General features: G+C 40.6%; 1 protein-coding gene across 1 annotated transcript in view; it reads right to left on the reverse strand.

The window, feature by feature from the left end:
* LOC109638873 (interleukin-1 receptor accessory protein-like 1) overlaps positions 1-15,977 on the reverse strand; it is a 251,122-nt gene that overhangs the window by 128,714 nt on the left and 106,431 nt on the right. Inside the window, exon 4 of the mRNA XM_069521306.1 lies at positions 5,620-5,899. Coding sequence (XP_069377407.1) covers positions 5,620-5,899 — 280 coding nt within the window. The remainder of the gene's footprint in view (positions 1-5,619; positions 5,900-15,977) is intronic.

A 15,977-nucleotide genomic window follows, 5' to 3' on the forward strand; every position in this document is an offset into this window, starting at 1 on the left:
TCAATGTCTAATTCGATGTAAAATCCATTGCAGCTAAGTCCATGATGATTTGGGAAATATTTAATGTAAATTTGAGTTATACAATTTTAATCTTGCTTTGAATTCAGCCTGATCTAATATGGTTACTCAAAAATATATTAACATGTTTATCTCAATATCTCTTTTGTGCACAAATACAGTATACATCCTTGTGCAATCATCATGTGCCACCACACTTTAGTCAATATCTATACAGAAAATATTTCTGTCCGTAGTGAAAGGTGTATATAATGGTCAAATTCTCCATGTAATCATTTAATAAAATTGTTTTATTGTTTAGCCTATTTTATTATACTTTCACATATGCTCTCCTCTACCTCATTTTGACCATTTGTTGCTGTAACAAGTGAATTTCTCCAGCAATGCATCAATCAAATTATTCTCATTATTATTATCTTATTCATTTCATATTTTAGCACTACACTACACTGCACTGCAATATGCTAACTCCTGTTGCTTTTAAAGTGCTCTATAAATAAATCTGACTTGATTTGGTAAATTAATAATGTTACAGTAATAATTAATAAGTAATAATAAATTAATTATGCAAAAATATAGAGAGTTTTATAAGAAAACTTATAAAAGTGAGAGTCTTAGTCAAGTTACAAGTCCTGAAAATTAGGATCCCAGAACTTGTGGGAAATAAATAAATACCTAAAATAATAATTTATCAGAACAAATGTAATGGTACCCCAGCAGCATTGCTGTTTTTATTTCTACCCATCATTTAAACGTTCTCTACCTACTCTTCTGGATTCAAATCCAAGTCACATCCTTTCCGAGTGAACATCTCCCCTGTTTTTCCCTTTTCCTGTCATGTTGTTAGCCATACCAGCTTTTACTCGGCTGTGTCTGCTGTCACTGCGGTGAAAAATAACAGGAATTAGCAAGTTTGTAATGCTAATAGGCTTAGAGAGACACTGGCAGCAGTGCCTGGGAGTTAACGGTATCCTCCAAGTACCCGGGTGGCCCGTTTGTGTTTATATCTTTGTGTTCTGTCACTCTATAGTAAGTGACACACTCCTCCGGTGCAGATGTTTTCGCTCGGCATACGACAGAGTTTCTCGGGGTGTAACATCTGAAACAGCTGAGTGCTGACCTCGATTTGACACATGACGCTGATCATCTCCTCCCTGCCACTCCTGCCGCGCGCATGTGGCATGAACGCTCCCTCATCATACGTCCGTAATGCATGTAGATGTGTGTGAGCGTGCAGAATGCAGCAGAGTAATAAAGACATGCTCAGACTGTTGAATGTGTGTTGATGCTGGCCTGCTTTCACATACAGATTGGAGGCACATTAAATTCCCGTCAGTGGCAGCTAGACTCAGGGGAGCAGAGAGCTGACATGCCGTGTTTGTGTATTTCTGTGTGTGCATGTGTGTGTGTGTGTGAGCGTGCATGCATATGATGATGCCCTCTGACACCCTTAAGTGCAGTTGAGCAAATATGCAGGGATGTGACGAGTTCAGGCACCCTGATGTATGTGTGTGTAAAGTCGGAGAGACAGGAAGGCCAGGAGTGTAAAGTCACAGTGTGTAACACATGAAATCATGTAATAAAGAGAATGTTTGTGTGCACTGGTTTGTATTAGAGTACATCACAGAGAAGGAGACAAACAAATGATGCAATAAATGAGGAACTGCAAAAGTATCCATTCAAATCTAATGACATAGTTCCCCTAATCTAGAAACAAATGAATTCTATATCATCTTGAAAATATTAGGATGACAAACTACTTTAAGAACATTCCTCAAGATAAGAAAAGTACTTGAAACTGATAATTGTGTTTTTCAGACTTGAGACTTTGCAAAACGTAAGATGTTTTTCTTTTTTTTTGCAGCGCAGATGGGTCTCCTTTATCATCTGGATTCGGCCACATGGTGTTCAAGCTGCTCACAAAGATTTTCTACTGGAGTTAGATCTGGTAACTCAGTGACATGTTTATGAAACCAGATCGAAACAATGGTAGAGGCAGAGTTGTGGCTATAGAGATGCATGTGGTCGGCAACATTACTCAGGCTGTTGGATTGAAACAATGATTGATCGGTATTAAAGGGGACAGAAAAACATTCCTCACATTGTTACATCACCACCACCAGCAGCCTGGACTGGTGACACAAAGCAGATTGGGTCCATGGATTCATGCTGTTGATCCTACCATCTGACTAACTCAGCAGAAATCCAGATCTATCAGGCCAGGCAGCGTTTTTAAGCTTCATCTGTCCAGTTTCGGGTGGATGCACGGATGGATGAAGCCCCTGATATGCAGCTGCAGGATTTCCTGCATTGCGCTGCTGCTGCATCATTGGCAAACTGGATCTCTGCATAAATACACAGGCCCAGGTTCCTAATAAAGTGCATGGTGCCTGATCACATGTTAAATGGAGTGGACTCTCTTTTACTCCTACAATTTCCTTCGAAATATTCATTTGAAAAAAAAAGTATTTTGCACATCAATAAGACACTGACCTCTCGGTACATGATGCCAAAAATGTTGCATCAGTGTGTGTTCCCTGGCTTTAGTGAAGCTGATATGGGTGTGTTATGAATAATCTGCCCACACTGTCCATCTCTGACTCATGCAATAACACTTGTCACAGACAACTGGCAGAAATATCCTTCCCTGTATCTGGAGAGCCTGTGAGAGCTCCTAAAGAAATGGTGGTGCACATGACACCGTCTCACTGCCAGCATAGGTTGGGTATTGGTTTTGTGCATGTGTTTTGTATGTATATAACTCAATAAATAATATTCAAAAAAAGAAAGCTAAATGTTCTATTATTTCAATAAAGGGTGAGAAATAATATCAAACCATTGCCTATCTTTGATGCTCACTATACACAAAAATAAGAAAAGAACAGGAACCAGTGTTCAGGTTCAGTTATCAGGTCACCGTGGCAACAGCTGTTTTGTGAGATCAAAATCTCACAAACGTTTGCATCAAATTGTTCAAATTGAGATATTGTGTTCGCAGGAATAAGATGGACAGACAACTTGAAAATAAGAAACTCAAATGTTCATCATCTTATTACAATATTATTTTAGTCAGGGGTGACAAATAATGTGATCTCGCTTTAATCCTCACTATATCAGCCGATTCTATTAGATAAGAAAAGAAAAACTGAGAATGTGAGGCCAGTGTAGAGATTACTTCTTCTGTGGTCAAAGCATTCTTGGACACACTGCAAAACGAGGCAAAACTGCAGCCCTTTATGGTAAATCACTCAGTCTTTCAATGCAGCAGTTCAAGTGTGATTACTGCTAAAGTGCTCCACCGTCACTCTTTCTAATCTCTGAGAGGGAATAACATGGAGTTAGCACATCATGTGACGAATGTAACTGAGCATTCTTAGACATTTTCTTGCAGATAGAAATTCAAAGCAATCAAAAGTCTGTTTCCCAGAAAGCATTGTCCTGACAGTCATGTGGACGCAGCAGAAATCACAGCATATGCTAATAGAGGGCTAATTAAATCATTCTAATTTGATAGTCCCATGTCCATTGTGAAACATTGCTTTGCACTACAGAACACTGCATTCGAATAAACATGTGATGCTGTTTACCTACAAGGTTAATAAGTTATTACTAAATAATCAAGAATGTGCAACTCTGCACATTATTAATCTTTTTTTATTCAGCTCAACTGTTGCAAAACTGACAGTAAACACCTCGTGACCAATTCAAGCTTTATTTTTTTGTTGTATTTTGAGGGTTCAGTTCATATAGATTTAACCAAGGGCTTGACGATTTGGCCAAATACTATATCACGTTAATTTGATTGCTATCTATTATAATTATTATTTCTTTCAAGTGTAAAAACTGATTTTTTTCCAAACAAATTGTGTGTTATACATCCTCACTGTGCCTGCATATATATATTATTTATATTTATTTCCTAATCTATATTTTGTTATGTTCCCTTGTCAACCTAGTTTTTGTTGTAATATGTGATTTTCCCAGGATCAATAAGTTATCTTATCTTTTTTTCATCTCATCAAATCTTATCTTATCTCTTAAACAATTAATGCAATATTTATTTATATCCTTTCATTGCCTAGCCCTAATTTAACACACTTATGGGTAAATGTATTCAGGAGATATTTAGCTGATTTATTAGTGACATCAAGATGGCAGTTTCCTCAATTTCTCAAATATTTTCATCAATGATTTCTACATTTACAGCGTTTTTGTTTTCTGGAAGATCAACATCATTACAAGGTCTAGCAGTGTAGGAGCTAATCAGTGTATCATTAGTTTTTTCTTACAGAACATCCCCCCAGCTGGGATGGATGCTTTAAATAAAACTGAGAATCAGTAGAACTGATTGTTAATCAATCCTGGCAATTTGGGGATAAGGTCAGCGTTGTGAATATTCCATTTTCGGTGGAAAATTTTAAGATTTAAATGTCAGGACAATCATGTTAGACTCTGCAATGCAAAAACATTTAAGAGCGTCACAAAGCAGCTGCAGGTAACAATAGTCCAAAGAAATGCCTGCAGGGAGAAATCCTGTGCCATGCAAAAATGCTTTGTATTCACAGCTCCTGTTATTTCTCTCCATGACGGGCAAATAAGTGTTGCCCCTAGATTTGCCTCTGAATGGCAGAGACTGGCGACAGAGCAACTCGACACGTCCAAATCAAATCTCGTGGCTCTACTTTCTGCGTGATTACACAATAACTCCGAGCTGACTGATTGTCTACCTCCAGAAAACGCTGCCAACGTGACTGAATGGAGAATTGTTGGATTGGTACTGCCTGCTTCTATTCAAGGTGGCTGCCACAGCAAAGGGGAGCATGCTAATGGTGCTGAATAGTAATGACTCAAGCCTCTTAGAGCTGAGAAACACAAGGAAGCCCAGCACTGAATGCAACTTCTCAAACGTACATCATTCAGCTGTTTGTTTGCACTGGAATATGAAGGTTTCTGTGTTTTTTTCTTAATTCGAACATTGTCATGCTGACATTTTTCAAGAATATGTGCTTCAAAGTTCCCTTGAGGAAATTGCTGCGCGCTCAGACACAGCGGCTTTGCCTTTGTCTTTCTGACTGGCCACGGTCAACCTCCACGGTAATGAAAACTTCTGCCAATATGAGCGAGGAAGCCAGAAAATATACCACATTATTGAAGTCATAAATCAAACAATCGTCTACCTCCAAGTGGAAAAGGAAGATGGCTTTTTCCTTTCCTCAATCTTCATGTGGTGAATTACTGCCCCTTCTTTTTTCATATCACTCCTCACTCTTTCACGTTTTCAGGGAGATGGAAGAGATATAGATTTACCACTTGCACCAAATGGCTTACTGTCCACCAGAGGAGAATAAAGAAATCATTAAGCATATTAACCAGAGGAAAGGGACCTCACACTGCTAAATGATGCTGCAAAGATCACGCACCAGTGCTCTTTCTGCACTTCATCAGAAATCAACAGAGGGGGACTTCAATGTAGCTTTCTGAATGCCCACCCAGTTAAAGAATCTTATTTACTCCCACTAATTTAAGAGTTTCTTATGAATTAGGAACAACAATTTCTATTTGACAGAATTGAAGACTGCGGTAAAAGAAAAGAGGAATTACCTTAATACACAGGAGTAGTAGCCCACGTCGTCCAACTCCGCTGGTCGAAACCAAATGGCGTCCTCCTCCTTGCTCATCCTTGCGCCATCGAAACTGATGGGTTCTTCAAAGTCCCCGTGTCCTGCACTTTTGTACCACATAAGGCTGAGTCCTGCACTCTGTGCATGGGTGTAGTTGGCCCGGATATATCCATAGAATAAAGCGCACTTAATCCGTACAGGTTCCCCCAGAAGCACCTTGTATTTCAGGTAGTCCACTGACCAGTCCGTGCAGCCTTCCACTGAAAGACAAAAGAAAAGAAGGGTGAAGCAGTGGGATTGGAATAATTATTGCAAACAGTGTGTATCATCACTACAGGCCCAGCAGTGGAGATTTGTGCTCATGACATAGAGAACATGGCAAGCAGGACAAGACCAATTTCAGCGCTGGCATCCGCTCGTCTGTTCATGTGCTTTGCCAGCAGTCCTTGGATTCCTAATCAATAAAGACGCGCTCTCCCCTCCATGCAGCCTTTATGTCCCCTCTCTTTTTTTTGTTTCGCAAGACGACACAAACCAAATCGGGCTCTTTGCAAATGCACGGTACACACCTCAAACAAAAAGATGCCTAAGTGCGCCCATATGAATTCACAGCTGATTTAAAAAGGCCCGAGGCCCAGTGTGTATCCTCATAATTACTTAATACGTTTTACCATCACAATATCCCTTTGAAAGTTTAAGTGGACTGTTAACATACAACTGGTTGCTTCCTGTCTTTGTTCGCCGCCTGCCCCTGCCTTCACCTACACACGCTGTATTTATATTTGACTCGTGTGTCACCATCTCATACATATTTTGATTCGACTGCCAATAAACTATGTATAAGCTGCCATCAATATCCGTTTAAATGGCGGTGATGGCACCCACTTACATCTGACCTGAGAAAATGAGAAGCTGTTGCACGCCTGTGTTCATTTCCTGAAGCTATCAGACCACATTCACGCCTCAAACATTTTTCAATCATATAAATGGTAAAAGAAGCTTGTTTTATACTGCGCTATACACATGCAAGGCTCAGGGATATGTGTGCTCCTGTTAAAACATCAAATAGATTATTCATGCACAGCAGGCAAAGTGATGGTTATGATTCTCTGACTTATTTTTCCACCTTTTGGTGCGTAGAAGACAAATATTTAATTGACATTTATTCTTTACCAAGCTCTCGCACACCAATGAAACCTGACAGAGACAACACCAAGGTACTGTTACTAATTGAGATTTTCACACATGGTGAGTTGTGTGAAAAGACAAAAGTGTTGTGTGTGTATCAGGCGTTCGCACAGAAATAGGACGAAAATTAGTTTCCGCTAAGCTGAGGCCTGTTTCATGAAGCAAGATTCTTGAGTAACTGGTAAATGGACTATTCACACGCACATTCGTACGCTGTAACATTTCCTTCAGAGAGCTTTGTGTATTATCTATACTGTCATCACAACGACGAGTTGGCATTCAGCACTTCCCTTAAGACCACTTGGAACATAAAGTAGAGGAATCGGGAATCGAACCACCAACTTTAGGTTCGTGGACAACTTGCCTCAAGGTTTGCAATAAAATGACAAGAGATTTAACATATTAATCATTTATCATCGTCTCATCAGCCTGGTAAATGGTGACAGTCAATTATTCAGATGAAACGCTACTGCATATTTTGTAGCTTATATTTTATACCATATATATTCTCTATCCTGTCATCCTCAATAACTGCTACCCAGGATGAAATAAGTCTAAACATTTTTCAAGGAATTAATTTCATCATCTACAATTAAACTAAGCAAACTCTTTACTCATATAGTTGCTGCATATCTTATAAATGAGATAAAAGCGCGCATCACAATTTTCTAAAAACTTCACTCCAATCCTTCTTTTCTTTTGAGACACAAGCAGACAAACTCTCTTCTATTGAAGAAACCATCTGGGTGAATCAAAAACAAGCTCTCCAACTGCTTTACCTTCCTTTCTCCATTTTTGAAACCTTTCTGTTTCTGACATCCTGCTTTCTCTCGCTTCACCTCGCTGCATCTCTCTTCCTTTGAAAACATCTGGAGAGCACAGCTGCCGCGGACTCAACAGGCTTCACTAATTGAGCCTCCATAAACGTTTTATTTACCAAAGAAGCGACTTGGCCACCAATCAGCGAGACGCGGTGCAAGTGGCTGTCGTCGTGGGTAACCGGACAAATGGTGTCCGTGGGGAATTGATTAAATAGTAGTGATTTATGTTAAAGTATTGTCTTGCTGCTGTGCTGCAAGCGTCAATCTAAGAGTGCTGGAGAAGCATTGAAAAAGAGAGACGTGTAGTAAGAGCACTCTAAATCACTTAAACAGTTAGAAATGAGGACGACATTATGACACACTGAGATATTCCGAGGGCAGTTGCAGTACAGTTTAATAGCAAAATGTCCATCAATTACCAAAATCTTGCAGTCTCAAAAGAGGACTCAATATTTCCATGTATCAGGACATAGTTTAAACTCATCATTCAGCAATAATCCCTTTACTGTCTCTTAGGATTGTTCAAGGAATTTCTGAGAAATGGTTAAAAATATATACAATACACAGCTTCTGAGTTAATTTACTGCTGGGATTTCAGCATCAGGCAGGTTTGACAGCTCTATGTCAGATCAGCACCTTCTCTAATCTGACGGGATCCTAAATGAGCAGCAGCTTCATTTCATGAGACTTAGAACATTGTGTCCGGATGCAAAGCATGACTTTCTGAACATGGCTTTTTTTATTGTTGTCTCAATTATGTTGACTCCCCGGGAGCAAGTGGACGAAACCTTTAAAACGCACAAAGAGTGAATAACAAGAAAACAAATTAAACAAATAAAAATGCTGGAGCACAAAGCCTTTCATTGTGATTAAGTCTGACTGTTACTATGGCAACAGAGTGTCTGCCCTCGCATGAAGTAGTTGCTAATTAGTTTGTGGACGATAATAACTTGCAGGCTTAAGGTAAAGACAACCACAGCAGAGATGGCTTCTAATCATGTGTCCTAATTTAGAGTCTGGAGTGTTTTACTTTCACGACTAATAAAAACAGCAGGTGGGTGTAGAAAGGAGAAGCAGACAGCAGCGGCAACAAAGAACAAAGTTTGGTTTGCTGAGAAAACCTTTTTGACTTAATGTGTCTCACAAAAAAAATGTGCCTGATCCTCTGCAGGGACCACGGATGCTTGTTACTAAAGTCATGATAATCGATGGAGTATTTCAAAACCACATGGTGGCGCTAGAGTTGAAAATCAAGGAATCGCTACAGTCTTTAGATCTGAGGACCCTGAGTATTTGTACACATCTGCTGCCATTTCACCTAGTAGTCGTCGACTTAAGTGGTGGGCTGATTCCAGTGATAATAGCTTGGTAAAAATTCATTATAATTCCTCGTTACATTTGCTGTATTTAAAAAAAAACATTGTACAATACTGTAGTAATGTTTGCTATATTTGTCTGAAAGCTGTAGTCATGTTGCAGACAATGATATAGTGTAAATATATAATCCAATAGTATGATCTTTAATGGGTTTTTACAATAATAACAATATACTCCACTAGCTTACCACCAAACTGTTTTGTACACCTCCATAATATTCTGCCAACCCAGACGGAAAATAAATGACAAATTTCTCAGGCTGACTTTCACTTCCTCTTCACACACTGGATTTGGTACCAGAGAAAAAAAGCACAAAGCAAATTCATCACTGCCAAACATCAGACAGCCTGGCTCTGTCACTGCCTTTCCCATCAGCCCTGCAAACAAACACTCAGTCCACTTGTTTTTTTTTAAAACAGCGGAGCACTCCCCCTCTTACTGAAGAGGAATGTCTCACAGGACTGGAGAGAGGAGAGTAAACTGCTTCAAAAGAGTTATTTTGATGATGTAGTAGAAATGTGCTACAACAGCACAGTAAATGATGGTGCACAATTCTACAACAGTGTCAGGCAAACATGAAATAAGATGCACTTGAATGAAAAAATTTAATTACATACTCTTATAATTAGCATTTTAATATGCAGCTGATGGAAAGATGTGAGATAAAGAGGGAAATGGTTGATTATTGCTGAAAACATTTGCAACATATAACAGTGACTCTTTTCAACAGTCAAATTAAAAGAGGCTTTCTCAACCACCCTAAGGCATTCAATTACTGCACAAGGTTCTGAAAATATCCCCAGTTCAACTGAGAAATAATAAAATCTTAAAAAAACTAAATTAATTTCCCTTTAAGGGTGAACTGAAGCCCAACTGTTTCAAAAGGTTCGCCGTATTTATCTCCAGTCCCGCCACGAGCAGCGTGCCAGCGCCAATATCTGTTATCTTCCACCATCATCAAATTGCGAGTTTCGTCAGACTTTTTGACAGAGGGTTATCGTTCATTTCATTAAGTGAGGTTGGGGATTCCGCATAATCTGTTGGCAGGAAACAAACATGGTACAAAGCCTAATTGAACTCGATTAACATTTCCCTGCTTACCAGATTTCCATTCCGCTGGATCACAATTGGTGAGGGAATTGGGCAATCCGCTGAGTGATAATAACAACTCCGGCAGCACTTCAGCGACTGGACCATCAAGCACACGCCAGAGAGGAGATGGGTAAATCCAGACAAACTCCCTGAGTGTGTGTGTGTGTCCCAACAATTCTGTTTGTCAGCTGAAAAAATGGTAAATGGTGACTGTCTGCTTTTGCCAAATGATGGCAGAACAAATGTTTGCATGTCACTGTGCATGTGATTCAGGATTTAATAGAGCCACTTTCGCTGACACCACATCAAAATGGGCTCCTGTAACCATATCCCGATTTAACGCCACGCCATTAAACAAACACAAGGCTATTTGTGAAGCCTTCCTTGTTTTTATATTTGTCATATTTGTACAACTGCGTAAAAGACACTTAGAAAAGGTCTTTATCATCTGGTTTTATGCATATACCCACGTTAAAGAGAATCGTATTTGTATAATATGACAAAGGTAATTGGCTGCATAGGTTTTCATTTTTAAAACATAATATGTCAACTGAGTTTAACACACAAACACAAATCATATACAAATACTGTAAACTGTTAAACCAATACGAAAAGCACTTCCTCTAAGAGAAACACAAAGTCTAGTTTTGATTTGACCCTCACTCTTAAGAGGATTACGCTGTAGAACAGCCCTCAGGCATTTTCCACTTATCTACAGAAATTGTTTTTCTGAATGTAATACACATGATAATGTGTATAGCTTTATAGGAAATAGATTGCTTATTTCCACCGCATTGAATATTCGGGATATTCTAAAATATATTAAAAAAATTAATCTTGTTTGCGAGACCCATGCGACACAGATGGGACCAATATGCTAGTAAAGCATGAAAATACAAATATGATGCATTTGTGGTTTAAAGGGCACCACAATAAAGTTTAACAAATGTTATGTCATAGTGTCCCTGGGAGGTTTTACTGTCACATGAGCACAAGCATGGACTCCTCCTGGAAAAGAGGTGATCAGCTCATAAATTGGGTTACAGGTCTGCTGAGGGGTAATCGTATGCAGATTGAGTCGGGTCACCACGGAGACTCCCACAAAGTGTCTGTTCCCTCATAAGCACTCCAGGAGATGGTTCACTACCATTTTTGTCTATAAAAGCCCCTGTGTAATCTAATCAGAAAGGTGTGCATACATTAGACCTGGGCTGATTGGATAAACACACACGCATCTGAAGACAGACACACAATCTACGAGGTGACACGACATCGACCTTTACTTGCCCTCAAGAAAGTGTAGTGTCTTAGCTGGCCCGGCTCCAGGCTACCTAAAGGAACTTATCAACTTCACAGCCACTTTTTGCCAGGGGAGGGAGGCAGCGCGGGGAAAGAAAGATGTCTCGAAATCTTGACCTGCCATTTTCCACCTTGTGAAAATGCTGTCGCAGCAGAGTGGGTCTCAATTAAGAGCAAAATAGCCCTGATGTGTGGGAAAGGTAACCTCTCTGCTGCCGGCGTGCGGGGGGAGATTACCGACATGATTGAAGTACCTCCAGGAGTGTGAAGATGAGAATAAGTCATCAGCCAATAAAGACATCAGCCAAGGCCTCTGCATGTGAAAGTACACACACAGACATAATACAGAGAAGCTTGTGCTTGAACAGAAAATTATCTATTTACAACATTGCAGCAGGGAGAACGAGGGGCCGTGTTGTGGCACTGCAACAGAAAGGAAACTGCAAATGCTAAAATGACCACAGTTATGGGCCATATAATCTACAACCACCTGTGAGCGAGCAGTCATCTATAAATACCCAGAGAGGCACTGCAGGGGCCGAAATGTTAATAGTCCCGCATTTGATGAAATATGCTTATTAAGTACGGAGCTGGAATCAGGATGTAATTAGCCCAACTTAAAGTTAGCATAAAGACAGGAGGCAAGGGCAAACAGCGAGTCTGGCTCTGTTGAAATTGAAAAGATCCGCCTGCCAAAAAACTCTGAAGCTCATTAATCAACTAACCTAAACCCAAAATGACTGTGCTTCACTGGGTGTTTCTGGCAAACTATGCAACAGCAGGACACGCAAGAATGAATGCACGAAAAGATAAACTATTGCTCTAGCATGCAACTTCCCACAAATAATAAATCCATCCAACCATTATCCTGTAGGGATGTTACAAAAGGGCTGTGGGGGGGGGCTGCAGCTAATCCCAGCTGACATTGGGCGAGGGGCGTGTTACATCCTGGAGAGTTCGCCAGGGTATCACAGAGACAAACAAACATTTACACCTTAGAGTCTACAAACGACCTAACATCACGAAGGATACATAAAAGAAGCTTCCTATTATGTAAAATTACATAAATTTATCACGCTTTATAGACCAACTTACTGGGAAAACCTGCACCTACTATAATTGCTGAAATTGTGCACACTCATACACTTTTAGAATGCAAAGCAACAAAAAGCTCTTACTGCCAAGATCACAGCATTTACTTTGGTGAATACATTGAATTATTTCTGAGAACTGATATTACATTGCAATAAACATAAAAACGGAGTGTTCCCGCAACCCACAGATACGAGGACAGTATTGAGACCTCTGAAAAATATGTGAATCACTATATCTCCCAACATTTTAAGTCAAAGAAAAAGGAACTCCTATAATAGCATATTTTTCCTGTTTCCAGAAAAATATTTGACACAGATGAGGTAAACCAGCTATTTCATGATGGCAGTGACATTTATCACCAATCTTCCTCCCCTTCCCTCATAAGCAACTCTATCTCTCCATCTCACCTGCACTTTACTCTCATGACACTTCATCTTCATTTGTTGTTTGTCTCTCTCTCTCCCCAACTCCCTTTCTTCCTAGATAGCCACTGGGCTGTCATTTATATGCAAATACTCATATGTGATTGAAAAAAAAGAAAAAGAAACAGTTATTCTTCCTATCGCAAAATAAACATTGCCCACAATCTTGCTGGCTTCCCCCCGTCTGTATCAGATTCGGCTCCCCTGATTGGACACGGCCTTCAGATGGAGCAGGGCCTGCTGCTTCCAATCATGGGTTAAATGCTGACGGGGACAGGAAGCACAGAGGTAGCTGATGGGAAAAGGCGACTTCGCCAGGGTGGACCTTCGTCGGGAAACGAATAAGAAAAAAGGGAAATGGTAAAATACAACACACGCACACTCACAGACACACACAGATTGGTGAGACTACTTTGGCAGAAATTATTCAGGTACAGCACAAGCTGTTCCTTCTTATTGCCACATTTTATAAGGGCAGCACATGTCCACACCCATTCAGCCACAACAGATACCCATCATCAAATTTGATTTGATTTGAGGAATTATATTTATTCTATTATAAGTAAAGTGCAGAGTTATATGTTTTGGGCGGTCTGAGTGATAATGGCTGTTGACGTTTCTAATTATTTCATCCAAGTGTCCAAGTGAATTGCTGATACCACAGTAACTTCAGTAGAACTTCATCAGACTGCATAGAAAGACATCGCTTTTTAAAGTGTGTGAATCAGTCTATTAATCTAAACATAGAAAAAAAAGGCCTGTTTTCCATCTTATTCTCAAAAGCACTTGTATTAAATCTGTGAAGAGAAACCCATCAGTGTCCTATCAGGTCCTCAGATCGTCTCCCAAAGAGCATTTGCATCAGCCTGGGCCGTGACACTATGAAAATATTTGTATCTGTATGTTTGCTCCCAGTTTGTGTTTATATCAGGGGCACATTTGACAGGGAGTAGATGTAAAAGTGTTCCCGTTATGGCTGCTGTGTCTCATCCAGAGAGAGTACTATATAATCAGAAAATCATCCTCCTGTTCCCCACGGTGCCAATAATCCTCTCATCTAACAAACAGCTTTGGGAGGCATCGAGACACACAACATAAACAATACTGACTCCTGAAAAAAAAAAAAAAAAGTGCTGCATTGCAGACATGACTGCTCACACAGGACAAGAGTGTGGATTTTTATCCCTACGCACCCACACAGGTACAAAACACACACGCACACACTGAACAGAGAGCGGGCCTCACACTCTGCGTTGCCTCCACTGACAGCCTTGTCAGCCTGTTATTGCATGCTGCATCATGGTGGTGTTGGTATGCTAAGCCGATGACTCAGACCCGGTCCACTACAGACACTGACACGCCATTTGGGCGTCGTGCTCCGATGCCCCCGCGAAATGAGCGTTGGCGAAAATAGAATGCGCCCAGATAGATAGAGAGCCGCGTCGAGTCAGCCTCTGTGTCAGCCCTTTGTGAGACGATAAGATGGCAAGAATATGTAACAAAGCGAGCGGCGGGCGTCGTCCTGATGGTGTCAGCTCTCACACGGTAACTCTGACCTTATTTTTTTGTCTCTCATTTTTTCCCACACTGTTAACTATCAGAGCATCATCTCTCGCTCCCTTTTCCCCCTTTGTGCTCCGTCTCTCTGTTCCAGCCGTCCTCTATCTGCGAGCTATTCAAGTCTTGTACAGAAAAGTGGGAGGGTGAGGGAAGGTTATGCCAGAAGTTCAAAGACAGAGAAAGAAAATTATGATAGAGAAATGATTAAGGCTTTAGATCAGCAAGGACACTTAGGTCCCCAATAGCCCCAGAAGTAAGGGCATCTCCGCTGTAAATCACAAGAGGCAATTGCTAATATTTCAGCAGGAAGTGGACAGTCAGTCCATTTCTTGATAGAAATGTCTTGAAGGTCAAATATATATAAAAAACGAAAAAAAGAATGCAAACAATCATGGATTCTGTGTGCACATCACACAGTGTACACGCTACACACACACTGGCAGCCAGGGAACCAGAGAAACCTAGTGGCCTGGAACAAGAGTAGAGCCAGAGCTTCCCATTAGAGGACATTACTGTCAAACACTAGAGCGAAAACTACCTGCTGTACACTGATTACCAACCTACCTGCAGCTACAATTCAATTACAAACGAGATAATACAAGGCCCCACACTCAGTCACTGTGACGATGTTCAGCCGGTGACATTGGGAGGTGAGGACAGCTGGGGGAGATGTTTCCAAAACTGCCCCGTTTCTCTCATGCTCTTCACCAGACTTTGTGTGATTGGGCTCAGTTCTACCAGCTCGTTTATTCCTCTCGTTACTTTTTTTAAGGATTTGACAGCATGGTCTCACAGCCTGAGGGGTCGCATGACAATGTTTCCACCATAAGGATGCTACAAATAAGGAACAAGGGTTGTTTGCAGAGTACTAATCCTTTGTTTGCTTTTGTTCTCATGAGAAGCTGAAGTAGGGTCAAGTTTTGCATTGCTCATCAGATCAAATCTGCAGCAGTTCAACAACAAAGCCTCCCTTATGGTGCAGTAGATCCATCAGTGAGAAGTTGTTAGCGCAACTGAATAGCAAAAGTCTTGCATTGCATCAACACGCATTCTTCACGAATGTGCATATTAATAGCAGTCACGGTGATAGAGGATCCTGCTTTCAGACATGCATTCAAGTCCACACATTGATGGTGAAATGAGTGATCTGATGAAAGAATACAGTAGGAAAACATTGGGAAAATCCAGAGCAAGCCAGGAGGGCATGATGATGACGTTTCTGACATGCAACGGATGTGAAACTCGAAGAATACAACCATCTCAGGATGAATAAGAGGAGCAATACATGTAGAAAATGCTGGCGAAGATGTCAACCTGGAAAGACGAGATTCTGGAGTTTTTGCAATAAGGGTCCATTACTTTCTATCCATTTCCCTGTTGTTGTGAACACATCTGAACTGGAAATCTCCTGCTGCAGTCTTCATACGCTAAAGGCAAATTGTGAAAATGTCTGGTCCAATTTTGCAGGAGTGCTGTTGGTGCAG

This window comes from Paralichthys olivaceus, chromosome 24, assembly GCF_024713975.1.
Source record: "Paralichthys olivaceus isolate ysfri-2021 chromosome 24, ASM2471397v2, whole genome shotgun sequence".
Taxonomy (NCBI): domain Eukaryota; kingdom Metazoa; phylum Chordata; class Actinopteri; order Pleuronectiformes; family Paralichthyidae; genus Paralichthys; species Paralichthys olivaceus.